Genomic DNA, 27499 nt, shown 5'->3' with positions numbered 1-27499 from the left:
ATCAGCTATGACAACTCATTAAAAAAGGCTAGTTCAGGGGCTGTACAGAGTGTTCTGTTGGTGAGGAGCCGGCATTATGCGAGTGCCAGCAATGTTCAGTGCTAGCACCCACATAGCTAAGTGGGTGAATTTTGGCCCACTTACCTATGCCGGTGCCGAATATTGCTGGAACCCACATACCTTTTTTTTAACGGCCTGTGATCCCTCTTCCAGCCCCCTGAAAAAGCCCTCCTCCTTCTCTCTTCCCTCCCCCCAGCCCATGCCATGGAGAAGACCCTGACCCTCACCCCTGTGGAATGTTGCTTCTCCCCCTGTGCTCCCTGGTGGTCCAATGGGGCATTGGAGGGCAGGAGCAAAGTCCCCTTGCTCCTGCCTATTGTGATTGGTTCTGCAAAATGGCTGCCATGACCTCTCTCACCAGCTCCCACAAGGTGTCACGACAGCCATTTTGCAGAGCCAGCTGCAAGGGATGAAGGAACTTAGCCTCTGCCCCTAACAACCCACTGGACCATCAAGGAGCAAAGATAGGCCCAGGAGTGCATACATAGACCACGGGGGTTTGGGGGGTGGGGAGAACAATACTCCAGGGGGTGGGGATCAGAGTCTTCTCAATGGTATGGGTTGTGGGAGGGGGAGGAAAAGAGGGGGGCTGGGAAGGGGGATTATGGGCAGTAAAAAAGGGAAAAAAATGTTACATGGGTTCTGGCCGATATTCAGCTGGGCTCATATAACTGTCTTATGCGGGCCCCAGCTGAATATTGACAAGGAACTGCATAAGCTCCAGCAGTCAGCCCCACCTGATTTAGTTCCTGATATTCAGTGTTGGTGCCCGGACATGGCCTGGCACTGTATATCGGGAGATAATTTAGCTGCAAAAGTCGGCATTTAAACTAACTCTCACTGCCACCGGCTGAATACCGGCTGTTAAAAATATAAGTGGAACTCCCTGAAGTGCAACACTGTTAGGGGTCCTTTTACTAAGGTGCGCTAATGGATTTAGCACGTGCTACAGATTAGTTTGTGTTAAGTGCCATGCAGTTCATAGTTGTACAGTAGGCTGCGCGGCACTTAGCATGTGCTTAATCCGTTAGTGCACCTTAGTTAAAGGATCCCTTCATATTTTATTACTATTAGGAATTGAAGCGAGTAGGCAGGACTTGATGAAAGAGACTGTCCGCCGGATTCTGTATAAGTTACCCAAAGTTGGGCTTGCAATTTTGAGCACGGATCCCAGTTATGCTCATAAACTAATTAGCTTTTCCATAGCGTCCCACAGATCAATCCAGAGACTTGTGGGTTGTGTCCCTCTACCAGCAGGTGGAGATAGAAAGAACCTCTGAGGTTTGCTATATGTGGACCTGTGCAGCCAAGTAAATCTCAGTATTCTCTCTATCTAGCAGCTGGACGGACATCTCTGTGCAGCTCTGGTTTGATCTGGCTACTGGTGTCCTTTCGGCCTAGTTTAGCATAGACAGGAGTTGAGTGGCTGTTTGCAGCTTGTGGTGTACACCTGATGGTGCCAGGTCCCTCCCGGTCTCCCCCTACCTTTCCTCTCTCGCCCGGGGCTGTTGGCCTGATCGGGTGTTTCTTTTCTCTCCTGACAAAAAAAAATAAGCTTTTCTTTAAGAGCCTTGGTTTTTGTTTAATCATACGGAGGAGCTAGACGGACTGCCGAGTCAATTTTGGGGCAGGCGTTTGTGGAGCATGTCTATGCCTTCTGAGGCGACTAAGCACTGCTCCCAGTGTGGGGGCCGGACAGCAGTGTCAGGGGAGTGTGAGTTCTGCCGCCGTTAGCCCACAGCGGGTGCTCAGCGCAACAGGGGTTCCCCTCAGTCATCCGGAGAGTCAGAAGCACAGGGGACAGTATCGGCGGTCTCCTCAGGACAGTTAGTGCAGTGCATGTCGATGGGCGCCATTTTCTCATGTCAAGCGTGACCCACTCCGCACGTGGCGGTTGACAGACAGGAGGCGCAGCGCGCTTCTGTGGCACAGGCTCCGACGGAGGGAAGCAATTTAGAGGGAGCAGGGGAGACCCTTTCAGTTCCTTTTCCTCCGGATTTTGTTTTATTAATGCACAATGCCTTTCTTCTGAAGAAGTCAGGAGCTTCTCTTCAGGCAGCCCTGTCTCTTCCTCAGCAAACTTTGGTTGCTGCAATCTCTCTGTTTTTCCTGTCAAAACGTCCCCGGGTAGAGATTTTGGATCCCGAGGACCTATCTGACACAGATGGCCCGGTTTTGTCTCCGGGCTTTCCCTCAGAATCATTGGATTTAGCAGATGAGGTCACCTTGCCTTCTGAGGAGGGGGATGATCCGATGGCTGCCCGCCTTTTTTGCAGGGAAGAGCTTCCCTCCCTGATTGTTAGGGCTTTTGAGGTTTTGGCCATTTCTCCCCCTGAATCGTCAGGATTGTTAGGGTTTTTGAGGTTTTGGCCATTTCTCCCCCTGAATTGTCAGGGGGAACAGGTCTAGTGCCTTCTCTTATGTCTGGCACCAAATGCCCACCTCGTTCCTTTCATAGGCATGTGGCCATGAAAATCCTTATTTCGGTGCAGTGGGATACGCCGGACTGTGGGCTTAAGGTTGCTAGAGCTATGTCACGTCTTTACATGCTGCTTGCTGCTGACTTAGACTTGCTGAAGGTCCCTATGGTGGATTCCTTAATCACAGCAGTCACTAAGAAAACCACTCTCCCTGTGGAGGGTGGCATGGCACTGAAGGACCCTCAGGATCATAAGTTGGAGACTTGCTTGAAGCTGACCTTTGAAGTAGCAGCCCTTTCCCTGCAAGCCTCAGTTAGTGACTGTTATGCAGCGCAGTCATGCTTATCGTTGGTACAGAAAGCCTCCTCTCCGGAGGAGCTTGTGGCTGTTTTGCCGGCCTTAGAGTCCGGTTTAGCCTTCCTTGTGGATCTCCCTTATGATCTTTTGAGGGCTTCGGCGAAGGAGGTTTCCGTAGCGGTCACCGCACGTCACTGGCTGTGGTTGCGGCATTGGGCTGCAGACGTGGCCTCTAAGTCACGGTTAGCAAGGCTTCCTTTTAGGGGAAAGCTTTTGTTTGGGACAGACCTAGAACAGATTGTGAAGGACCTTGGCGACTCCAAGGGCCAGCGCCTTCTGGAGGACAGTTCCAAGTTTGTGCGACCAGCGGGACCTAGACCTAAGTTTAGGGATACACGGTGTTACCATCCAGGTTGCAGGGCCTTTTTTCAGAGAGCAAGGTCTTCTCAGAGACCTCAGCCCTTTCGAGGTGACAGGCGGGCCTTTCTTTTCGGTAACAGAAACCAGCCTGCAGCCAGATCCGCCCAGTAATGGGGCCCTGGTCCATCTCCAACCGGTTATTGGGGGCAGGCTATCCCTATTCCTGGTGGAGTGGACCAGGGTAACATCCGACGGATGGGTCTTGGAGGTTATCAGAGACGGCTACAAGTTAGAATTGGCTCGTCTGATAGTAGACTCTTTTCTGGAATCTCCCGCCAAGGTGCGGGCGGTTCGTCACACCCTCCTCAACTTACAACGAATGGGTGCCGTACAGCCTGTACCCCCAGCAGAAAGAGGATGCTGTCGATACTCCATTTATTTTGTGGTGCCAAAAAAGGGCGGTTCTTGGTGACCCGTCCTAGATCTCAAGTGCGTCAACAGGTCCTTATGGGTTTGGCATTTCCGCATGAAAACCCTCCGCTCGGTGATCACAGCGGTACAGCCAGGGGAGTTTTTGACGTCTCTTGATCTCAAAGAGGCCTATTTACACATTCCAATTTGGCCTCCCCACAGGCGTTTTCTTTGCTTTGCAGTGCTTGGTCGTCATTTTCAATTCAAAGCGATGCCCTTCGGCCTAGCCTCCAAGGTCCTCATCGTAGTGGTGGCCTATCTCAGAAAGGAAGTGATTCAGGTCCATCCTTATCTAGACGACTGGCTTGTGCGGGCATCTTCTTTTGAGGAGAATCAACAGGCAACCGACAGAGTGGTCGGGTTGCTTCAATCACTTGGTTGGGTGATCAACTTCCCAAAGTGCAGCCTTACACCCTCCCAGACGCTGGAATACTTGGGAGTGTGGTTCGATACCCGAACAGGGATAGTTTCTCTTCCTTCAGCTCGAGCACAGTGGTTGCAGGGTCAGTTGTGAGCTCTGTTCCAAACTTCGAACCCGCGGACTTGGGACTATGTACAAGTTCTGGGTTCCATGGCCTCCACCTTGGACGTTGTAAAGTGGGCCAGAGCTCACATGCGCGCCCCCTGCAGTGGCACCTTCTGAGCCATTGGTCTCCTCTCTCGGAGGATTACGAGGTTCGGGTGCCATGTTTGACCTGTCTGCACACAATCATGCACTGGTGGTTCATTCAAAAGAATCTGGTGTCGGGCATTCCTCTGGCAACCCCGGAATGGAAGATTGTGACCACGGATGCGTCACTGTCTGGTTGGGGGGCTCATTGCCTCCATCAGACGGCCCAGTGCATTTGGACCTTGACGGAGGCGTCTTGGTCCATCAACCGCTTGCAGTTGCAGGTGATTCGTCTGGCCCTTTGGGAGTTTCTGTCTCTTCTCCGCGATTGCCCAGTTCAAGTTCTCTTGGACAATGTGACACTGGTGCGCGAGGCGGCTCTGATCTGCCGTTGGGCAGAGACTCATCTCTCTCTCTTGACGGCTTCTCATATAGCGGGGTCACAGAATGTGCAAGCGGACTTTCTCAGTCACCACCAGTTGGAGCCGGGGGAGTGGACACTCTCCCCTCTGGCCTTCGATCAGATAGCTGCTCGTTGGGGGACGCCGGTGATGGACTTAATGGCCACTGCATTCAATGCGAAGGTTCCCCGTTTCTTTAGCAGGGAAAGAGAGCTGGGCTCGGAAAGCATCGATGCTCTTCTGCAACCTTGGCCCAGGGGCCTGCTCTATACCTTTCCCCAGTGGCCAATGGTGGGCAGGTTACTGACTCGCATTGCCAGTCATCCCAGTTGAGTGATCCTGGTGGCCCCGGATTGGCCCAGACGTCCCTGGTACACGGATATGGTCAGGCTCCTGTTCAATCATCCTCTCCGGCTCCAGGCGCAGGACGATCTCTTGCTGCAGGGACCAGTCACGATGGAGGATCCCTCCCCCTTTGGTCTTACGGCCTGGCCCTTGAAAGGGCGGTTGAGAAGGAAAGGGTATCCAGATGTGGTTATCGCTACGATGCTTCAGGCTCGGAAAAGATCCACCTCGATAGCTTATGCTAGGGTGTGGTGTACCTTCGATTCGTGATGTGCAAGTTCGGGATTGTCAGCGGCTTTGGCTTCAGTATCGGTTATCCTCATGTTTCTTCAGGAGGGTGTACAGAAATCACTCTCATTGAGTTCTCTTAAGGTGCAGGTGGTAACTCTGGCATGCTTCAGGGGGCGTCGATCACCTCCCACCCAGATGTGGTTCGTTTTTTGAGGAACATAAATCGTTTGCGTCTTCCGAATGTGCTAGTTCTGCCATCCTGGAACCTTAATCTAGTTCTCAAAGCGCTTCAGCGTCCTCCTTTCGAACCTTTATCGGGGATTACGGTTAAGGATCTCACCTTGAAGGCGATTTTCCTAGTAGCCATTACTTCGGCTCGGAGAATTTCAGAGTTGCAGGCTCTTTCTTGCAGCGAACCCTTCCAGCATTTTACGGAGGCGGGGGTATTGATTAGGACAGTTCCTTTGTTTTTGCCCAAGGTGGTTTCTCGTTTCCACTTGGGGCAGTCCCTGCATTTGCCGGCTTTTCGCCGGGAAGATTACCCCGAGCAATTCCGGGCTCTTCGCTGCCTCAGCGTGAGATGGGCTCTTCTCAGGTATTTGGAGGTGACGAATGAATTTCGTCTTTCTGACCATCTCTTCATCCTTTTTGGAGGCAGTAAGAAGGGTCATATGGCTTCCAAGGCCACCATAGCCCGTTCGGTGCGGGAGGCCATCTCTTCATCCTAAGTGGCATTGGGCAAGCAAGCCCCTGCGCAAATTCAAGCTCAGGTTTCCCCCTATGCAGAGTCCCGTTTGGTTTCGCTGGAAGATATCTGCAGAGCTGCTACATGGGCTTCAGTCCATATGGTTACTCGTCATTATCGGGTGGATGTAGCAGCTCAGCAAGATGCAGTGTTTGTCTCGTCGGTGATTTATGCCGGGTTGGGGGTGTCCCACCCTACTTGAGGACTGCTTAGGTACATTCCACAAGCCTCTGGATTGATCTGTGCGACGCTATGGAAGGAAAAATTAATTCTGACCTGATATTTTCTTTCCATTAGTCCCAACAGATCAATCCAGAGGCCCCCGCTGGATTTACTGTCTGCAGTTTTGTTTTGGTTGGTTAGTTTTTTCGGGGTTCGTGGTTCGGAATGTTCCTTCGTTTGATTAAATAATAAAAAGAAATAAATTTAGGAGTGGTGGAAGTATGTTGGGCATTTGGTCTGAATGTCAGGAGAGTTTTCTGTTGTTTTCATTCCACTGCTTTGGTATCGTTCATACTGAGATTTACTTGGCTGCACAGGTCCACATATAGCAAACCTCAGAGGTTCTCTCTATCTCCACCTGCTGGTAGAGGGACACAACCCACAAGTCTCTGAATTGATCTGCTGGGACTAATGGAAAGAAAATTATCAGGTAAGAATAAATTTTTCCATAACAATCACTTAATTGGCAGTAATTAGGAGTTACATATAGATCTGCTCTACACCCTATTCTATAACATGCATGCTTAAAGTTCATTGGATGCAACTCCAAAGGGGGTGTGGCCACAGAAGGGGCATGGGCAGGTCAGGGCATTCCCAGAAATTAGGGTCGATGTTATAGAACACCTGCATTTGTGCACCTAGCTTTTGGCAGATGTAAATGCTCATGCCTGAAGTTAGGCGTAAAATGCACACGAAGCTAGTTATTCCACCCAGAGCTCTCTTTACAGAATACCAGCACAGCATGGGTAATCCCGGGGCAATATTTATCAAATGGACCCTTCTGTGTGTATTTTGAAGAAATACTGGAGCTTATATGTTCTTGGGGGTGGAAGGTATGGGGCGGTACACATACCCTATTTCATGTACACTTCCTTTCAGCACCCGCTGCTAGCCACTGTGAGAGAAAGGACACTGGGTTCAATGGATCTTTGGTCTGACCCATTGTAGCATTTATGATGTTACTGTAAGGAAAGTTTGGTTAGGGGATCCATTTATAAAACATGTTTGTGTGTAAAGCCTGTTTTACAGGTGAAAAATAACACATAACATTGTGTGGGGGTTTATGTGTGTTTAGAAATGAATGCCAACAAGGATATGTATATTTTTATACAGTCTATGCCTAGGTGTCCCCAATGGCATAGTTTAGATCAGGGGTTCTCAACTCAGTCCTCAGGACACATCTAGCCAGTCAGGTTTTCATGATATCCACAATGAATATGCATAAGATAAATTTGCATACAGTGGAGGCAGTGCATGCAGATTTATCTCATGTATATTCATCGTGGATATCATGAAAACCAGACTGGCCTGGTGTGTCCCAAAGACTGGGTTGCAAACCCCTGGTTTAGATGGATCAGGGGCACAATTACCAGGTATTTACATAGTTTATAAAAGTTAATAAACACATAGAGAATATAGAGCAGGTGTAAATTTGATAGCTATAAGATATGTAGGTGCCCAAGTTGCCTTTATAAAGTAGACACATAGGATTGGTTTGTATGGTCCTGTAACCTAAAAGGCATTCTGGTGCCCCTGAGTCTTTGTATGATTTGGCAAATGTCATCTTTACAGCATCACATTTCCATTTAAGATTTGCTACAATATTTCCACTGCTGGGTTTTGAGATTTCTTTGTTTACATTTGAAAATGAGTGCCACGTGAAAAGGTGGGGAGCTCCCAGTTGTAATTGTGTCTGACTGGTGGCACAGTACTGCTGCATTTAACAGGCACCCTGTTATAACATTAATCCTGACAAGAACAGTTTACCTATGGCAAAAGTCCCACTGAAAATTCTCCACCCACCTCAGTGAGTAAATGTGCTTGTACTGGTCGTAGCACACATGGGTTAGGTTGGGGGAGGGAGTGTTCACACACAGGCTTTCCATGCAAACATGTGCGTCTGCTTCAAGGCAAATGTATATATTCAAAATGTTTTAAGTGGGCAAGAAAGGCTCCTGCCAGCTGAGACTGCTCTGAGCAGTTCAGGAGGGGATGTTCAGTGGCACTTCCCTGTGCAGTGCCAGTAAATATCCCAAGGAGGTTTTACGACAGGAGATGGCATGAGCCTGTGTGGCCCATTCTGTGGTCTGAAGCCAGTGGGCGGAGCTTGCACCATATTGTGTGACTCCAAACATTCGAAGATGCCATTGAAAATAATAGCAAACTTGTGAGGTTTATGACTGCCTATGTGTAGGGGTTTTTTTTTTAATTTGACAGCTTCCCATTCGTAACCCAAGGGTTTTTTTTTTTTACCTCTGGGAGGTCTTGGGGCATGAGCTGCGGTTCGCGAGTGCAGGAGCTCCAGAGTGGCAGGCTTGTTTTTGGATCCGCAGGAGGCTCACTTTTTGTAGGGGGCAGCTTTAAGAAAGGTCACGGCTCTGCCTGAGCCTCGGGGCTGAGTTGTGGGGACCCTCCAGAGGTTAACCCCCCCCCCCCCCAAAAAAAAAAAAACCCTTGGGTTACATATGGGAAGTTTTCAAATAAAAAAGCTGTCAAATATTTAAAAAAAACACACACACACATAGGCAGTCATAAACCTCACACGTTTGCTATTGTTTTCAATAGTGTCTGCGAATGTTTGGGGTCACACAATATGGTGGCTGCGCAAGGGAGATGGCTTCAACTTTGTGATGTCATGTTGTCTCCTGTCATAAAACCTCCTTGGAATATCCCCTCTGACTGCTGTGGAATTATTAACTGGTATCCTTGCATTGATGATATCCATGCATTGTCAACTAAACTGAATTGCTTGTGACTCCTGAAGCAGGTGCTCCTTGCGCCGAAACCTAGGACTATGTTGAGTTGAAGTCCAGTGATACACTGTCAACAAGGAAATTTGTTGATATACTTCCAATAAGGAAGACTGTATAACTTTGTTGCAGTTTCAATTGTTTGGTTATTATTAAATTATTTATCCTTATGTTGGAATTCATTTGGTCACCCTCACCACCCTTTTTTTTTTTTTTTTCATTTTTCTTTTTTCCTGTCCACAAAACTTACCAGGCAAGTAGAACCTCTTAAATAGCATTCCTAACTTTGCCCAATTAGCTATGTGGGTACATCACTGATTCAGTGCCACTGTTTGGATATGACCTGTCACTGAATATCTGGGTTTATTTACCCAAGAGATTTTAAGTTGCAGATGTGTCCCTATCCCCTATGTGCAGTGACTCCAGCTGCATTGCCAAGTGCACTGATTCACTGTGACAGGAGATACCATTGTTGCAATACTGGAAGGTATCCTTGGGTCCTCTGCTTAGGTATGACGATCTTTGACTTTGTTGATGAATTTGATTATGTTGCTAAAGCAGCGTCCTGCAGGCTTGTGGCCCATGCACTGACCGGGGTGTGTCCTTGCATAGCGAGCAGATAAGTAAGCGCCAGTCTCAGATTGACCGGCTGTACGTGTCTCTGAAGGACCTGGTGGAGGAACGTCGAGGAAGGCTCGAGCAGCAGTACTGGCTCTTCCAACTCAACCGGGAAGTGGATGAACTGGAACACTGGATCGCCGAGAAGGAGGTGGTGGCAGGGTCTCCAGAACTTGGACAGGACTTTGAACACGTCACGGTGAGTTTTAGCATAGCACAAGGAGAAGCAGTGCCAGGGTAGAATTGCTGTAGAATCACACCAGACACCATATCTTACTTTACTGCTATCTATCAATCAGGGCTGTTTTGCCAGTTCAGCAGGGGAAGTTGGGGGGGGGGGGGGGTATCATATCAGAACCTATAGTGCAGTCTGAAACACCTGCAGGCTTGTCACCAGATACAGGTTCATTGAGGTCAAAAAGTGTTGGGGATATTGGCCCCTCATTCTATAACAGGTCACCTAAAGTTAGGCGCCAGTTGTGTGCATTAAGTTACAAAATACTAGCACTTATGCATGTGAATGTTGTATCTTATGTGCGTAAGTGACAGTCACACAGTCGGCAATATTTTATAAAACATAGGTGTGTAAGTCTTTTAGCACGCAAATGCAAGGGGTGAGGCATGGATAGATTCCATATCTCTCTGCATAACTTACAGAATACTGTAAATTATATGCTAAAATGCTGCATTTGTCAAATTAACTCAGTTGTGGGGAGATTTTTTTGAAAAAGCAGGACCGAATTTCAATGATCAAAATATCCTAACATTTCTCTTTGACTTTTCCTTAACATTTTTCATGACAAATCTATTATGGTTTATGGTTTATTTTAATTTGCTGTACTGCCCTTCCTTCAGAAATCACAGGGTGGTGTACAATCAATAACATCAATAAATAAAATAGTAAGAAAAGAACGCCAATTATTATAGGACAGCAACAGTCACTCAGGGAGAGGAAAAAAAGGGGGAAGAATAGGATCAGTGAACTCGCAATACTGGGCTGCAGTCTGTAGTGATGTCATCGAATGCTTTTAAGATACACTAAATTTAAGATAAGATGTTTTGAGGCACACTTGTGTTGTTAGAGCGTTCCATAGAGAGGGCACATACACTGGTTCTAGTTTGGTCAGGCTTTGCAATTATTATAATAAATTGCCGCAGTGTAAATCATCAGTGATGACTTTTTTTTTTTTTTTTACATAGAATTTGTATTCATTAAGTAGTAGGATCAGGGCTTTTTTTGAGGGGGTACAAAGTACCAGCACCTTTTCCATTGCCTGCTAAAATTGACCCATGGTCCCCAAGTTTTAATGAAAGAGCTCAGGCTCTACACACCAGTTCTGCCTTTCATAGATTCTGTGACTAATTGCAGGGGGTCTGGCTGTTGTGGGGTGGGTTCCTCAGTGATTACCCCACCCCTGAAGGGTGGCCTGGCATTTGAGTACCGGCACCTTTTTTGCTAGAAAAAATGCACTGAGTAGGATATAGTGATGTTAAGTACATTGGATGCTCTATAATTTCTGGGATGTATAAACCAAAATGCAGTGATAAAATTTACAAATAGAAATTCGTAGACTACTGGCTAATGGTGTACTGACGATGAGTAAAGGCAAGCCATAGGTGTAAGGCCTATGTGAAAAAAGTCACCACTCACGGCAATTATTATAATAGATTTGTCATGCAAAAGTTTTAAGCAAAAGACAAAATGCTGCTTCTAGGCACGCGCACGTTTTCATAGTCACGGTGTAAGTGGCCTTGCTTAAATGCCGACTTAAGCTATTCTATGAGGATAAAAGTAAGGGATGGAAGATGGACCACAGATGCCAGAAACTGGACAGACTTAATCTTGATTTAAGATGAAATTGCAGCATTTCGCTTAGTTCTATCTCCACTGACGTGCTTACAAACCAAAAGGTCTTTTTCAAGACCGTTCTGCAATTTCATCATATCAGGATACTAGATGTTCATTTGTCCTTCATTTTACACAGACTCCTGATGCAGGCCTACGGCCGAAACACAGCGTCATGTTGAGTCCTTTACCAATAAACATCTTAAGTCTGTCCAGTTTCTGGAATCCGTGGTCCATCTCCCACCCCTTACTTTTATCCTCTTGCGTTTCCTCGCGGGAGAGTTCTCTGCGACAGCGGACTCTCTTAAGCTATTCTATAACAGAATCCAGATGTCTTTATGGAATTAATGTTTAGTGCACTGCATCATGGTACCCTTTATAGAATTGTATTCATTTCAATTTGTATGATAATTTAGTGCATACTTTATTTAGGGGCCCTTTTACTAAAGGGTGGCTGCATGACAACCCAGAACTACTGCCAGCCCAATGCGAACACGCCATTTCCAGCGCAATGAAAAATTTTTACCGCTGAGCTAACCTGGTGATAATCGCTGCCCAGTTGTTGCCGGGTTAACGTGGGAGTCCTTACCGGCACCTCAATGGGTGGCAGTCAGTGCTCCCTGCCGCATGGCCATTTTTAAAGGGGCTTTTTATCCGCTGTGGGAAAAGGGCCCTCGCACACGGGAAAAAGCCCCCACTCCAGGTCCCTTTTTCCCGCATCTTGGTAAAAGGACTCCTTAGATGTTTCTCACACCTTTTTCAGTAGTAGCTCAATGTGAGTTACATTCGGTACAGTGGATATTTCCTTTACTCTGGAGGGCTCACAATTTAGTTTTTGTAGCTGAGGCAGTGGAGAGTTAAGTGACTTTCCTAAGGTCACAAGGAGTAGCAGAGGGATTTCAACTGGGTACTCCTGGATTTCCATTCGGGTGCTCTGACCACTAGGCCACTCCTCCACCCCGTTTATACTTCCTTTCAAAAACCATATCAAATGTCTATATACGAATGCCAGGAGCCTAAGAAATAAGATAGGAGAGTTAGAATATATTGCACTAAATGAAAAATTAGATATAATCGGCACCTCTGAGACCTGGTGGAAGGAGGATAACCAGTGGGACACTGTCATACCGGGGTACAAATTATATTGTAGTGATAGGGTGGATCGAATTGGTGGAGGGGGTAGCATTGTATATTAACGAGAGCCTTGAATCAAATAGATTAAAAATTCTGCAGGAAACAAAACACTTCTTGGAATCACTGTGAATTGAAATTCCATGTGTAAAGGGGAAAAGGATAGTGATAGGAGTGTACTACCGTCCGCCTGGCCATGATGAACAGAAGGATGCAGAAATGTTAAAGGAAATTAGGGACTCAAACAAACTGGGCAACACAATAATAATGGGTGATTTCAGTTACCACAATATTCAAAGAAATTCTACAATCATAAACCACGAGTATTTCAGGGTGATTATTGAAAGATTGCTGCCGCAGCAATCTTTCAATGAAGTCCATATTCACCCTGAAATACTCGTGGTTTATGATTGTAGAATTTCTTTGAATATTGTGGTTATTATATTCTACTTGTTCCAACGTTGTACAGTGATTTCAATTACCCCAATATTGACTGGGTAAATGTAATATCGGGGCACGCTAGGGAGATAAAATTCCTTGATGAAATCAAGGACTGCTTTATGGAGCAGCTGGTACAGAAGCCGACGAGAGAAGGAAAAATTCTAGACCTAGTCCTTAGTGGAGCGCATGATCTGGTGCAGGAGGTAATGGTGCTGGGGCCACTTGATAACAGTGATCATAATATGATCGGATTTGATATTAGCTTTGAAGTTATACATAGGAAATCAAATACGTTAGCGTTTAACTTTAAAAAAGTAGACTATGATAAAATGAGAAGAACGGTGAAAAACAAACTTAGAGGAGCACCTGTGAGGATCAAAATTTTACATCAGGCGAGGATGCTGTTCAAAAACACCATCCTGGAAGCCCAGGCCAAATATATTCCGCATATTAAAAAAGGAGGACGGAAGACCAAACAACAGCTGGCATGGTTAAAAAATGAGGTGAAGGAAGCTATTAGAGCTAAAAGAAAGTCCTTCAGAAAATGGAAGAAGGAACCGACTGAAAGTAATAAGAAACAGCATAGGGAATGTCAAGTCAAATGCAAAGCGCTGATAAGGAAGGCTAAGAGGGACTTCGAAAAAAAGATTACGTTGGAGGCCAAACACATAGCAAAATTTTTTTAGGTATATTAAAAGCAGGAAGCCGGCAAAAGAATCGGTTGGACCGCTAGATGACCAAGGAGTAAAAGGGGCAATCAAGGAAGACAAAGCTGTAGCGGAGAGATAAAATAAATGCTTTGCTTTGGTCTTCACCGAGGAAGATTTGGGTGGGATACTGGTGCCAGAAATGGTATTCAAAGCTGACAAGTCGGAGAAACTTAATGAATTCTCCGTAAACCTGGAGGATGTAATGGGGCAGTTCTATAAACTGAAGAGTAGCAAATTTCCTGGACCGGATGGTGTTCATCCCAGAGTACTGATAGAACTGAAAAATGAACTTCCGGAGTTATTGTTAGTAATATGTAATTTATCTTTAAAATCGAGCGTGGTACCGGAAGATTGGAGGGTGGCCAATGTAACGCCGATTTTTTTAAAAAGGTTCCAGAGGAGATACGGGAAATTATAGACCGGTGAGTCTGATGTTGGTGCCGGGCAAAATGGTAGAGACTGTTATAAAGAGCAAAATTACAGAGCATATTCAAAAGCATAGATTAATGAGACATGGAGGGGCATAATCGAATGGGGCGCCAAAGTTTTCCTGGGGCCATCCTCGCAGGACGGCTCCATGAAGGGGCGGGGAAACCCGTATTATCGAAACAAGATGGGCGTCCATCTTTCGTTTTGATAATACGGTCGGGGACGCCCAAATCTCAACATTTAGGTCGACCTTAGAGATGGTCGTCCTTAGGTCGTCCGTAGAGATGGTCGTCCCCGGTTTTCGGTGATAATGGAAACCGAGGACGCCCATCTCAGAAACGACCAAATCCAAGCCATTTGGTCATGGGAGGAGCCAGCATACGTAGTGCACTGGTCCCCCTGACATGCCAGGATACCAACCGGGCACCCTAGGGGGCACTGCAGTGGACTTCATAAATTGCTCCCAGGTGCATAGCTCCCTTACCTTGTGTGCTGAGCCCCCCAAACCCCCCAAAACACCCACTCCCCACAACTGTACACCACTACCATAGCCCTAAGGGGTGAAGGGGAGGACCTACATGTGGGTACAGTGGGTTTGTAGTGGGTTTTAAAGGGCTCACATTTACCACCACAAGTGTAACAGGTGGGGGGGGATGGGCCTGGGTCCACCTGCCTAAAGTGCACTGCACCCACTAAAATTGCTTCAGGGACCTGCATACTGCTGTCATGGAGCTGGGTATGACATTTGAGGCTGGCTGGCATAGAGGCTGGCAAAAAATGTTTTAAAGTTGTTTTTTTTTAGGGTGGGAGGGGGTTGGTGACCACTGGGGGAGTAAGGGGAGGTGATCCCCGATTCCCTCCGGTGGTCATCTGGTGAGTTCGGGCACCTTTTTGAGGCTTGGTCACAAGAAAAAAATGGACCAAGTACAGTCACCCAAGTGCTCGTCAGGGATGCCCTTCTTTTTTCCATTATTGGCCGAGGACGCCCATCTCTTAAGCACGCCACAGTCCCACCTTCGCTACGCTGCCAACACGCCCCGTGAACTTTGGTCATCCCCGTGACGGAAAGCAGTTGATGGTGCCCAAAATTGGCTTTCGATTATGCCGATTTGGGCGACCCTGAGAGAAGGACGCCCATCTCCCGATTTGTGTCGGAAAATGGGCACCCTTCTCTTTCGAAAATAAGCCTGAAAGTTAACATGGATTTAGTGAAAGGAAATCTTGCCTCACCAATCTACTACATTTCTTTGAAGGGGTGAACAAACATGTGCATAAAGGTGAGCCGGTTGATATTGTGTATCTGGATTTTCAGAAGGCGTTTGACAAAGTACCACATGAAAGACTCCAGAGGAAATTGGAGAGTCATGGGATAGGAGGTAGTGTTCTATTGTGGATTAAAGATTGGTTAAAAGAAAACAGAGAGTAGGGTTAAATGGTCAGTGTTTGAATTCCGTTACCGTTTTCATCTCCACCACCTCCCGCGGGTGGGCATTCCAAGCATCCACCACTCTCTCCGTGAAAAAATACTTCCTGACATTTTTCTTGAGTCTGCCCCCCTTCAATCTCATTTCATGTCCTCTCGTTCTACTGCCTTCGCATCTCCGGAAAAGGTTCGTTTGCGGATTAATACCTTTCAAATATTTGAACGTCTGTATCATATCACCCCTGTTTCTCCTTTCCTCCAGAGTATACATATTCAGGTCAGCAAGTCTCTCCTCATATGTCTTGTATCGCAAATCCCATACCATTCTCGTAGCTTTTCTTTGCAACGCTTCAATTCTTTTTACATCCTTAGCAAGATACGGCCTCCAAAACTGAACACAATACTCCAGGTGGGGCCTCACCAACGACTTATACAGGGGCATCAACACCCCCTTTCTTCTGCTGGTCACACCTCTCTCTATACAGCCTAACAACCTTCTAGCTACGGAATTCAAACGTGTGAGATAAACATAAAGGAATCCTGTTCAGAAGGAATGGATCCTCAGGAGCTTAGCCGAGATTGGGTGGCAGAGCCGGTAGTGGGAGGCGGGGATAGTGCTGGGCAGACTTACACGGTCTGTGCCAGAGCCGGTGGTGGTTGGGAAGCGAGGATAGTGCTGGGTAGACTTATACGGTCTGTGCCAGAACCGGTGGTGGGAGGCAGGGCTGGTGGTTGGGGGGCGGGGATAGTGCTGGGCAGACTTATATGTCTGTGCCCTGAAAAAGACAGGTACAAATCAATGTAAAGTATACACAAAAAGTGGCACATATGAGTTTATCTTGTTGGGCTGACTGGATGGATCATGCAGGTCTTTTTCTGCCGTCATCTACTATGTTACTATGTTAAATGGTCAGTGTTCTCAATGGAGAAGGGTAGTTAGTGGGGTTCCCCAGGGGTCTGTGCTGAGACCACTGCTTTTTAACATATTTATAAATGACATAGAGATGGGAGTAACTAGTGAGGTAATTAAATTTGCTGATGACACAAAGTTATTCAAAGTGGTTAAATCGCGGGAGGATTGTAAAAAATTACAAGAGGACCTTACGAGACTGGGAGACTGGGCGTCTAAATGGCAGATGACGTTTAATGTGAGCAAGTGCAAAGTGATGCATATGGGAAAGAGAAACCCGAATTATAGCTACATCATGCAAGGTTCCACGTTAGGAGTCACAGACCAAGAAAGAGATCTAGGTGTCGTCATTGATGATACGTTGAAACCTTCTGCTCAGTGTGCTGCTGCGGCTAAGAAAGCAAATAGAATGTCAGGTATTATTAGGAAAGGAATGGAAAACAAAAATGAGGATGCTATAATGCTTTTGTATCGCACCTTGGTGCGACCGCACCTCGAATATTGTGTTCAATTCTGGTCGCCGTATCTCAAAAAAGATATAGTGGAATTAGAAAAGGTGCAGAGAAGAGCAACGAAAATGATGGGACGACTTCCCTATGAGGAAAGGCTAAAGCAGCTAGGGCTCTTCAGCTTGGAGAAAAGGCGGCTGAGTGGAGATATGATAGAGTTCTATAAAGTAATGAGTGGAGTGGAATGGGTAGATGTGAAGCGTCTGTTTACGCTTTCCAAAAATACTAGGACTAGGGGGCATGCGATGAAGCTACAATGTAGTAAATTTAAAACGAATCAGAGAAAATGTTTCTTCACTCAACGTGCAATTAAACTCTGGAATTCGTTGCCAGAGAATGTGGTAAAGGCAGTTAGCTTAGCGGAGTTTTAAAAAGGTTTGGGCGGCTTCCTAAAGAAAAAGTCCATAGACCATTATTAAATGGACTTGGGGAGAATCCACTATTTCTGGCATAGGCAGTATGGAATGTTTGGTATTTTTTTGGGATCTTGCCAGGTATTTGTTACTTGGATTGGCCACTGTTGGAAACAGAATGCTGGGCTTGATGGGCCTTTGGTCTTTCCCAGTATGGCAATACTTATGTACTTATAAGTACTTTTCCCCCAGTAGTTAGTTGTCTGCCAACCCTTTAACATTGGATTCCTGCAGTAGAAGCCCCAAAGCTTGGAGGTCATGTGGAACATAAGAACATAAGCATTGTCATACTGGGACAGACCGAAGGACCATCAAGCCCAGTATCCTGTTTCCAACAGTGGCCAACCCAGGTCACAAGTACCTGGCAAGATCCCAAAAGAGTAAAACAGATTTTATGCTGCTTATCCTAGAAATAAGCACTGGATTTTCCCTAAGTCCATCTTAATAGTGGCTTATGGACTTTTCTTTTAGGAAATTATCCAAACTTTTTTAAAAACCCTGTTAAGCTGACTGCTTTTACCACATTCTCTGGCAATGAATTCCAGAGTTGAATTACACATTGAGTGAAGAAATATTTTCTCCAGTTTGCTTTAAGTTTATTTTATTTTATTTTTGTTACATTTGTACCCCGCGCTTTCCCACTCATGGCAGGCTCAATGCGGCTTACATGGAGCAATGGAGGGTTAAGTGACTTGCCCAGAGTCACAAGTAGCTGCCTGTGCCTGAAGTAGGAATCGAACTCAGTTCCTCAGTTCACCACCCTAACCACTAGGCCACTCCTACTTAGTAGCTTCATTGCATGTCCCCTAGTCCTGAAATGTTAAAATGTTACAATTTATATGTATACTAGTAAGAAATGCCCGTTTCTGGCAAAAATGAAACGGGCGCTAGCAGGGTAATCCCCTCCCTCCCTCCCTCCCGAGTTGCAGACACCCCCTCCGTGCCTCCGTTCCGAGTTGCACACCTCTCCTCTTCGTCCCTTCGTCCCTCAATGACGTGGTTGCGAGGGCCGCCCCGCCCTCAACGTCATCGCGTTTTGACGCGAGGGCCGCCCCGCCCTCAACATCATCGCGTTTTGACGTGTGGGCAGAGCTACAGTGACTGGAGCCTGCAGGCCAAACCGGATATCTCGGGCGCCTCAAGTTTCCGCTTGAGGCTTCAAAGTGCCTTTTATATATATAGATATTCCAATTTGATGTTTTTGTTGTATGTAACTAAACACTTTTAAGCTCTAAAAGTAGCACAAGACCTAACAGTAGATAGCAGGAGCGTATCTGCGTGGGGCCATGGGGGCCTGGGCCCCCACAGATTTCGCCCTGGACCCCCCTACCGCCGTCAACCCTCCCCCGCCATCGCCGTCACCAACCTTTGCTGGCGGGAGACGTCCTGCACGTACAACATGCTGCGACGTCAGACTCCGAAACTGGATGCAGCTTTGAACAGCACGAGGACGAAGAAGAACTTCAAAGACCTCGGCTCGGCTGGCGGGAGTTGGGGTCCCCCGCCAGCTGAAAGAATATTTTTAAAGGCAGCGGCAGGAAGAAACGGACCTCGGCTGGCGGGGGTTGGTGATGGCGGCGGGGGGGGGGGGGTCGGTGACGGCGGCAGTGGGGGAGGCTATAATGTGCCCCCTCATTCTGGCTCTGCCCCCCCCTACTGCCGCAGTTCAGATACGCCTCTGGTAGATAGCATTCACAATATATAGCCTTGTGATATTATCTTTATAATGATCTTTGAAGACCTCAGTTATCGGAGTCATGGGGCACTAAATATTTATCCGCCACTCTTCACTGGTCTCCGTAGCAATCTATTTTATACAAGCACTTCAGTAAGTCTGTTGATCCCCCAGAGAACAGACTTACTGAAGTTAAGTGCTTTGTATAGCATAATATAAGTACTAATGTAAGAGTATAAATTCTATAGAGAATATCAACGGGTTTAATACTAAAACAGAAAAAGGAAAAAACAAAATAAAATAGATTGCTACGGAGACCAGTGAGGAGTGGCGGATAAAACTATATAGTTCCCCATGACTCCGATAACTGAGGTCTTCAAAGATTATTATAAAAATAATATCACAAGGCTGTATATTGTGAATGCTATTTCTTGTATGTAAGCCACATTGAACCTGATCCTGTTTGGGATAATGTGGGATACAAATTTCATAAATAAATATTTGTGAAAATAAGCAGTTATATCAGTCACCATCAGCCATTGGAGTACACGTGGAAAAGTCCTCTTATGAAATTGTGTGGGGTTACCCCTGCATAAAAAGTAGAAGCAATGAAAGATACCACCTACTTTTCTGTGATTCTAGGGGGGAGGGCAGTATGAGCACCAAAATTCATCTCTTCCTTTCTGAACACACTACCAAAACCCACTCTGCAGGCCATCCAGTCCCCCTAGCTCCCCACTGGCTAGCTTACTACTCACTCGGTCTGTCTCCTGCTCCTGTGCACCGGGTGATCGCATTAACTGTGCTCTGCCAATCACGTCCCCTTCTTCCTGATGCGTTCCCTCCTGCCTATGAGGGAATAGGAAGTACTTCACATAGGAGGCGGGATGTGGCCTGCAGAAGATAAGTTAACACAATAACCCAGCAAGCAGGAACAGGAGACCAATCCAGCCTTGTGCCTGTGCCTACCACTGGAAGCCTGAAGAAAGAGTCTTTTCTGTTGCTGGCACCGGGCCTACCTTGGAGGCCAGGCCTGTCCCCCTCGGCAGCCATGCTCCACTCTTATCTCTCCCTACACTCCTTCCCGGGAACTCATCAGTAAATCTCTCTTATCTGTACCCTTCTCCTCCATTTCCAACTCCAGACTCCATTCCTTTTATCTTGGTGCAACACATGCCTGGAATAGACTTCCTGAGTCGGTAACATCAAGCTCCGTTTCTGGCCGTGTTTAGATCTAGGCTAAAAGGCCACATTTTTTAGGCTGATTTTAACTCCCAACTCTTAGTCACCTGCTCAGTACCCCGATCTGTTTCATCCCCACAATAAATAATTCCTCAATCCCTTTTTTGTCATGTTTGTCTGTCTTGAATAGATTGTAAGCTCTGTTGAACAAGGTTTGCCTCATACATAGTAAATGTCAGTAGACAAAGACCTGCACAGTCCATCCAGTCTTCCCATCAGTGTGGCCAGAGTTGAATTTGGCACTCTGCACAGGTTAGACTTCTTCATGATTCAGTACTGGCATATATATATTACCCCCCCCCCCCCCCCCCCTTCTTCACCGACATCTACCACCCTTTCTGTGATAAAGTATTTCCTGACATTGCTCCTAAGTCTCCCACCTTGCAACCTCAGCTCATAACATCTATTTCTGCCACTTCCCCGTCTCTGAAAAATATTAGTTTGTAGGTACAACCAGTGTCGGATTATTTAATCTTTCGAAGATTAATCAAACGTTTTCTGTTTTTGTTTATGTATTTAGATTAAATACATAAGTCTATCATTTATAATTCCTAGCAATGCTCTAGCTGTTCTACTGTGATCTGCTTAGAACTTTATGGTATTAGTGGAATACAGATTTTTATGTTATGGTATGCATATTAATACCTTTTAAGTATTTAAATGTGTGTGTCGTGTCCTCTTATCCCTCCTTTCCTCTAGTTTAGTGTACAGCGCTGCATATGCCCAGTAGCGCTATAGAAATGATAAGCAGTGGTAGTAGATAGAAGTAGGGCAGAGCCGGAACAGAGTTGTAGTGTATTTGCACATTCATACCTTTTGGATCAGGTGTAAGTGTGGGCAAGAGAATTTGTGCAATCTTAGGGATAGTTCTGAGAGCTGTTTAATAAAACAGACAACAGGCATTTTTTTAGAAGTATTTTAGGCATTCTGTTAAGAAATTACCCCCATAAAGATTCACCATGCTCAAGAAACACCTCCAGCCTCGCCTCTTAGTTTAGGATCCAAAGGGGTCGATATTTAGAGCGATTTAACTCATTTGTTCGGGGCTATCCACTGATTAGTGGCACTTAACTGGTTGCTGCATCTGAATATTAAGCTCTTTGAGCACGGACTGTCTTTCTTCTATGTTTGTGCAGCGCTGCGTACGCCTTGTAGCGCTATAGAAATGCTAAATAGAAGTAATATCATCAGAGACTGCTAAACTCAAAGCCGGTTATTTTGTGGGTGGTCCGGGGGCAGAGTCAAGTGCCAATATTTAGAACTTAATCACCTAAGCTTAGTGGTTAAATCAGACCGCATAAAAGTCAGTCCTATCTTTACGTGGTGTTGCTTAGGTAGTTAAGTGCTGAATATCGCATTTAATCCCTTAAGAGATAGTTGGCCGCATAAACCTAGCATTGAATATCTGGGAATAATGACAGTGTCAGTTGAATATCTACCACTACATTTTTTAAGCATATCAAAGTAGGCTTGAGTGGAGAGAAAGTTTTCACCCTAGAAGATTTGTCCGGTTAACTCCAAAGTGAGCTGGACCAATCCCTTTTTTTGTATTATGGATGGAGGAGATGACTCTGTTTTTTGGGGAGGAGGGAATGGCAGTTTACCTCCTCTTCCTTTGATCTTGTAGCTGAGTTAGAACGGGGACCCTTCATTCTTCACTTACATGTGCCTGGGGATTTTTCTCCTTTCTTTTACATCCCCTTCCAACTCATTGCAGTGACTATGCACCCAGGATCTTTCAGATCCCTCCAATCATGGGTCCTACATCCAGCCACTAGGTACCACTGTTGCATCATGATTGCTACCTCCTATCCAAAGTCAGTGGGGACTGATCCTGGAGCTTCCCCAGCTCTGGCTGACCTAGGAAGCAGAGAACCTGAGCTACGAATCAAACCCTATGTCCTCTAGTTGGAAACCTGCAGCATTGCCAGTGAACCACCAGGTTGGCCCCCAGTGGATAGCCTCATCTCTTCCAGTCCATGTATAGGCAGCAGAATAGGGTGGGCCACTGAGATCATGGCTTTACCAATATTTTGCCCAACAAAGCATCAGGAATTAGAGAGCTTGAGGGCAGGGCTGGGAATTGGTTTATTTGGTCCTCTAACCTAAAAAGCATTCTGGAGCCCTTGAGTCCTTGTATGATTCGGCAGATGTCTTCTTTACAGCAGCTTCCCCATGTCTGTCTCAATAGCAGACTGTGGACTTTTCCTCCAGAAATCTGTCCAAACCTTTCTTAAACCCAGATATGCTTTCGCTGTTACCACATCCTCCTGCAAAGAGTTCAAGAGCTTAGCTATTCGTTGAGTGAAAAAAATAGTTCATTCAAAGACTGGAAACAACTACAAAGAAAATACAAATACAATATCAGACAAACTAAAAGGATGTTTTATAAAACCAAAATAGGACCAAACTACAAGGATACACACAAACTCTTCTCACTCGTAAACAATCTCCTAAATACTACAACGGTTACCTCCAACAACACAGACATCCCATCAGCAACCAATCTTGTGAAATACTTCAATGAAAAAATAATAAAGCTCCGACTCATGATACCTACCAATACAACGGATTACACAGACATCCTTGAATGTCTAGACCCAAAACCCGGGGAATATTCAGCAGATCGATCATGGACCAACTTTGACACACTCTCATCAGATGAAATCTCTCACTGGCTCGGAAAATACGCCAAACCGCAATGCAAACTAGACATTTGCCCTACTAGTCTAATAAGATCTGTACCCAAACAATTCAAAACAGACCTCACGAACCACATAAACCACAGGCTTCAAAATGGGCTCTTTCCCACGGATAAAGGAAACTTCCTACTTACACCACTGCCAAAAGATGCCAAGAAAAGCACATTGGACCTAACCAATTATCGCCCAGTAGCATCCATTCCGCTCATAACCAAACTCATGGAAGGCGTAGTGACGAAACAACTTACTGAATACCTAAATAAACACTCAATTCTGCATGATTCTCAATCAGGATTTCGGTCAAATCACAGTACTGAAACTGTTCTAGTGTCCGTATGAACTCATTCAAACAAGCAATTGCAACGGGTGACAGCATAAACCTCCTACAATTCGACATGTCCAGTGCCTTTGACATGGTTAATCATAGAATACTATTACATATACTAGAATACTTCGGAGTAGGAGGCACAGTTCTCAAATGGTTCAAAGGTTTCCTGACCACAAGATCATACCAAGTAACAACGTACGCAGACAGATCACCCCCATGGACACCTGAATGTGGAGTCCCCCAAGGATCCCCCCTCTCACCAACCTTATTCAACCTAATGATGATACCTTTAGCCAAACTTCTAGCCAATCAAAACCTCAATCCCTACATACAGTGGGGGAAATAAGTATTTGATCCCTTGCTGATTTTGTAAGTTTGCCCACTGACAAAGACATGAGCAGCCCATAATTGAAGGGTAGGTTATTGGTAACAGTGAGAGATAGCACATCACAAATTAAATCCGGAAAATCACATTGTGGAAAGTATATGAATTTATTTGCATTCTGCAGAGGGAAATAAGTATTTGATCCCCCACCAACCAGTAAGAGATCTGGCCCCTACAGACCAGGTAGATGCTCCAAATCAACTCGTTACCTGCATGACAGACAGCTGTCGGCAATGGTCACCTGTATGAAAGACACCTGTCCACAGACTCAGTGAATCAGTCAGACTCTAACCTCTACAAAATGGCCAAGAGCAAGGAGCTGTCTAAGGATGTCAGGGACAAGATCATACACCTGCACAAGGCTGGAATGGGCTACAAAACCATCAGTAAGACGCTGGGCGAGAAGGAGACAACTGTTGGTGCCATAGTAAGAAAATGGAAGAAGTACAAAATGACTGTCAATCGACAAAGATCTGGGGCTCCACGCAAAATCTCACCTCGTGGGGTATCCTTGATCATGAGGAAGGTTAGAAATCAGCCTACAACTACAAGGGGGGAACTTGTCAATGATCTCAAGGCAGCTGGGACCACTGTCACCACGAAAACCATTGGTAACACATTACGACATAACGGATTGCAATCCTGCAGTGCCCGCAAGGTCCCCCTGCTCCGGAAGGCACATGTGACGGCCCGTCTGAAGTTTGCCAGTGAACACCTGGATGATGCCGAGAGTGATTGGGAGAAGGTGCTGTGGTCAGATGAGACAAAAATTGAGCTCTTTGGCATGAACTCAACTCGCCGTGTTTGGAGGAAGAGAAATGCTGCCTATGACCCAAAGAACACCGTCCCCACTGTCAAGCATGGAGGTGGAAATGTTATGTTTTGGGGGTGTTTCTCTGCTAAGGGCACAGGACTACTTCACCGCATCAATGGGAGAATGGATGGGGCCATGTACCGTACAATTCTGAGTGACAACCTCCTTCCCTCCGCCAGGGCCTTAAAAATGGGTCGTGGCTGGGTCTTCCAGCACGACAATGACCCAAAACATACAGCCAAGGCAACAAAGGAGTGGCTCAGGAAGAAGCACATTAGGGTCATGGAGTGGCCTAGCCAGTCACCAGACCTTAATCCCATTGAAAACTTATGGAGGGAGCTGAAGCTGCGAGTTGCCAAGCGACAGCCCAGAACTCTTAATGATTTAGAGATGATCTGCAAAGAGGAGTGGACCAAAATTCCTCCTGACATGTGTGCAAACCTCATCATCAACTACAGAAGACGTCTGACCGCTGTGCTTGCCAACAAGGGTTTTGCCACCAAGTATTAGGTCTTGTTTGCCAGAGGGATTAAATACTTATTTCCCTCTGCAGAATGCAAATAAATTCATATACTTTCCACAATGTGATTTTCCGGATTTAATTTGTGATGTGCTATCTCTCACTGTTACCAATAACCTACCCTTCAATTATGGGCTGCTCATGTCTTTGTCAGTGGGCAAACTTACAAAATCAGCAAGGGATCAAATACTTATTTCCCCCACTGTATATGCAGACGATATCACAATTTACATCCCGTTCAAACATGATCTAAATGAAATCACCAACGAGATAAACAAAAGCCTCCAAATCATGCATACCTGGGCGGATGCATTCCAACTAAAACTTAACGCAGAAAAAACACAATGTCTTGTACTCACCTCACAATACAACACAAACAACTACTCCACCATAACCACACCATACTGTTCTCTTCCTGTCTCACAAAACTTGAACATTCTTGGGGTTACTATTGATCGAAACCTCACTCTCGATACCCACGTGAAGAACGTGATGAAAAAGATGTTCCACACCATGTGGAAACTCAAAAGAGTAAAACCTTTCTTCCCGAGATACATCTTCCGTACCCTGGTACAGTCAATGGTAATAAGCCATCTGGACTACTGCAACGCACTGTATGTTGGCTGCAAAGAACAGACTATCAAAAAACTCCAAACAGCCCAGAATACTGCCCCCAGACTCATATTTGGAAAAACTAAATATGAAAGTGCAAAACCCCTAAGAGAGAAACTTCACTGGCTCCCACTTAAGGAACGCATTGCGTTCAAGATCTGCACGATTGTACACAAAATCATTCATGCAGATGCCCCAAGCTACATGCTAAACCTTGTGGACTTACCTCCCAGAAACGCCACAAGAACACTTCCCCAGCTGTAAAGGACTAAAATACAAGCTGATGCATGCCACCACCTTCTCTTACACGAGCACGCAGCTATGGAATGCATTACCTACAGACCTGAAATCAATTGACGAACTAAATAACTTTCGCAAATCTCTGAAGACATATTTCTTCAACAAGGCCTACAAAGAGAACCAATAGCTTCACTAAACCACTTTACCAACCCACCCAGCTATGAAGGTCCACTTTCTATACTTACCCGCCTAATCACTTCTTTCTTTCTTCCCTTATTCAATCTCTGCACATTACTAATTGTATCTGATATCCTGGAATGATAATGTCATAATAAAACTATGTAAGCCACATTGAGCCTGCAAATAGGTGGGAAAATGTGGGATACAAATGCAATAAATAAATAAATACATTTTAAAAATATTTCCTTGTAACTTCCTTGAGTGTCCCCTAGTCTTTGTATTTTTGGAACGAGTAAAAAATCTATTTACTTCTACTCGTTCCAAACCACTCATCTGTCTCTTTTCCAAGCTGAAGAGCCCTTTCCTCATATGAGAGGAGTTCATGCCCTTTATCATTTTGGTCGCTCTTCTTTGAACCTTTTCTAATTCCGCTATATTTTTTGAGATATGGCAACCAGAACTGAATGCAATACTCAAGGTGCAGCTGCACCATGGAGTGATACAAAGGCATTATAGTATTTTCGGTCTGTCTTATTCACCATCCCTTTCCTAATAATTCCTAGCATCCAGTTTGCTTTTTTGGCCACCGCCGCACACTGAGCAGAAGATTTCAGCGTATTATCTACAATGACACCTAGATCTTTTTTTTTAGCACTGACCCCCAAGGTGGACCCTAGCATCAGGTAATTATGATTTGGATTATTCTTTATAATGTGCACCTTGCATTTATTCACATTAAATGTCATCTGCCATTTGGATGCCCAGTCTTCCAATTTCCTAAGGCCTTCCTGTAATATTTCACAGTCCGCATGTGTTTTAACAACCTTGAATAGTTTTTTATCATCTGGAAATTTAATCACCTCACTCGTCGTTCTGACTTCCATATCATTTATAAATATTTTAAATAGCACAGTCCCAATACAGATCCCTGTGGCACTCCACTGTTCACCTTCCTCTGTTGAGAGAAATGACCATTTAACCCCTACCCTCTGTTTCTGTCCAATAACCGATTCCTGAGCAACACCAGAACCTTGCCTCCTATCCCATGACTCTTTAATTTTCTCAGGAGCCTCTGTTGAGGAACTTTATCATAAGCTTTCTAGTTAAGATTTGCTACAATATTTCCATTGCTGGGTTTTGAGATTTCTTTGTTTGCATTTGAAAGTGAGTTCCATGTGGAAGAGGTGGGAAGCCTCCAGTTGTAACTGTGTCTGACTAGTGGCACAATACTGCTGCATTTAACTCCCCACCTCTTTGTCTCTCTTGGGGTTTAATTATTTCCCATCCCTCTATCCTCTCTCCTTACTATGGGGTCCTTTTACTAAGCTGCGGTAAAAAAGTGGTCTTTGTGTGCTTTTACACAGGTTTTTCCCTGCGCTAAGGCCATTATTACTGCAGCAAGAAAACGGCATGGGCTAATGTTGCCATCAGTGCATGGCCATTACCAAAAATTATTAGC

The 27499-nt window shown here is 45.6% G+C and overlaps 1 protein-coding gene across 1 annotated transcript in view; it reads left to right on the top strand.

Moving 5' to 3' along the window:
* The window catches only part of SPTBN4 (spectrin beta, non-erythrocytic 4), a 373692-nt gene that overhangs the window by 300463 nt on the left and 45730 nt on the right, over nucleotides 1-27499 (top strand). The window contains 1 exon segment of the mRNA XM_030219988.1: nucleotides 9525-9729. Within this exon segment, the coding sequence (XP_030075848.1) occupies nucleotides 9525-9729 (205 nt within the window).

This window comes from Microcaecilia unicolor, chromosome 11 (assembly GCF_901765095.1).
Source record: "Microcaecilia unicolor chromosome 11, aMicUni1.1, whole genome shotgun sequence".
Taxonomy (NCBI): domain Eukaryota; kingdom Metazoa; phylum Chordata; class Amphibia; order Gymnophiona; family Siphonopidae; genus Microcaecilia; species Microcaecilia unicolor.
The sequence above is the reverse complement of the archived record's forward strand: the minus strand, read 5'-3'. Positions and strand labels throughout refer to the sequence as shown.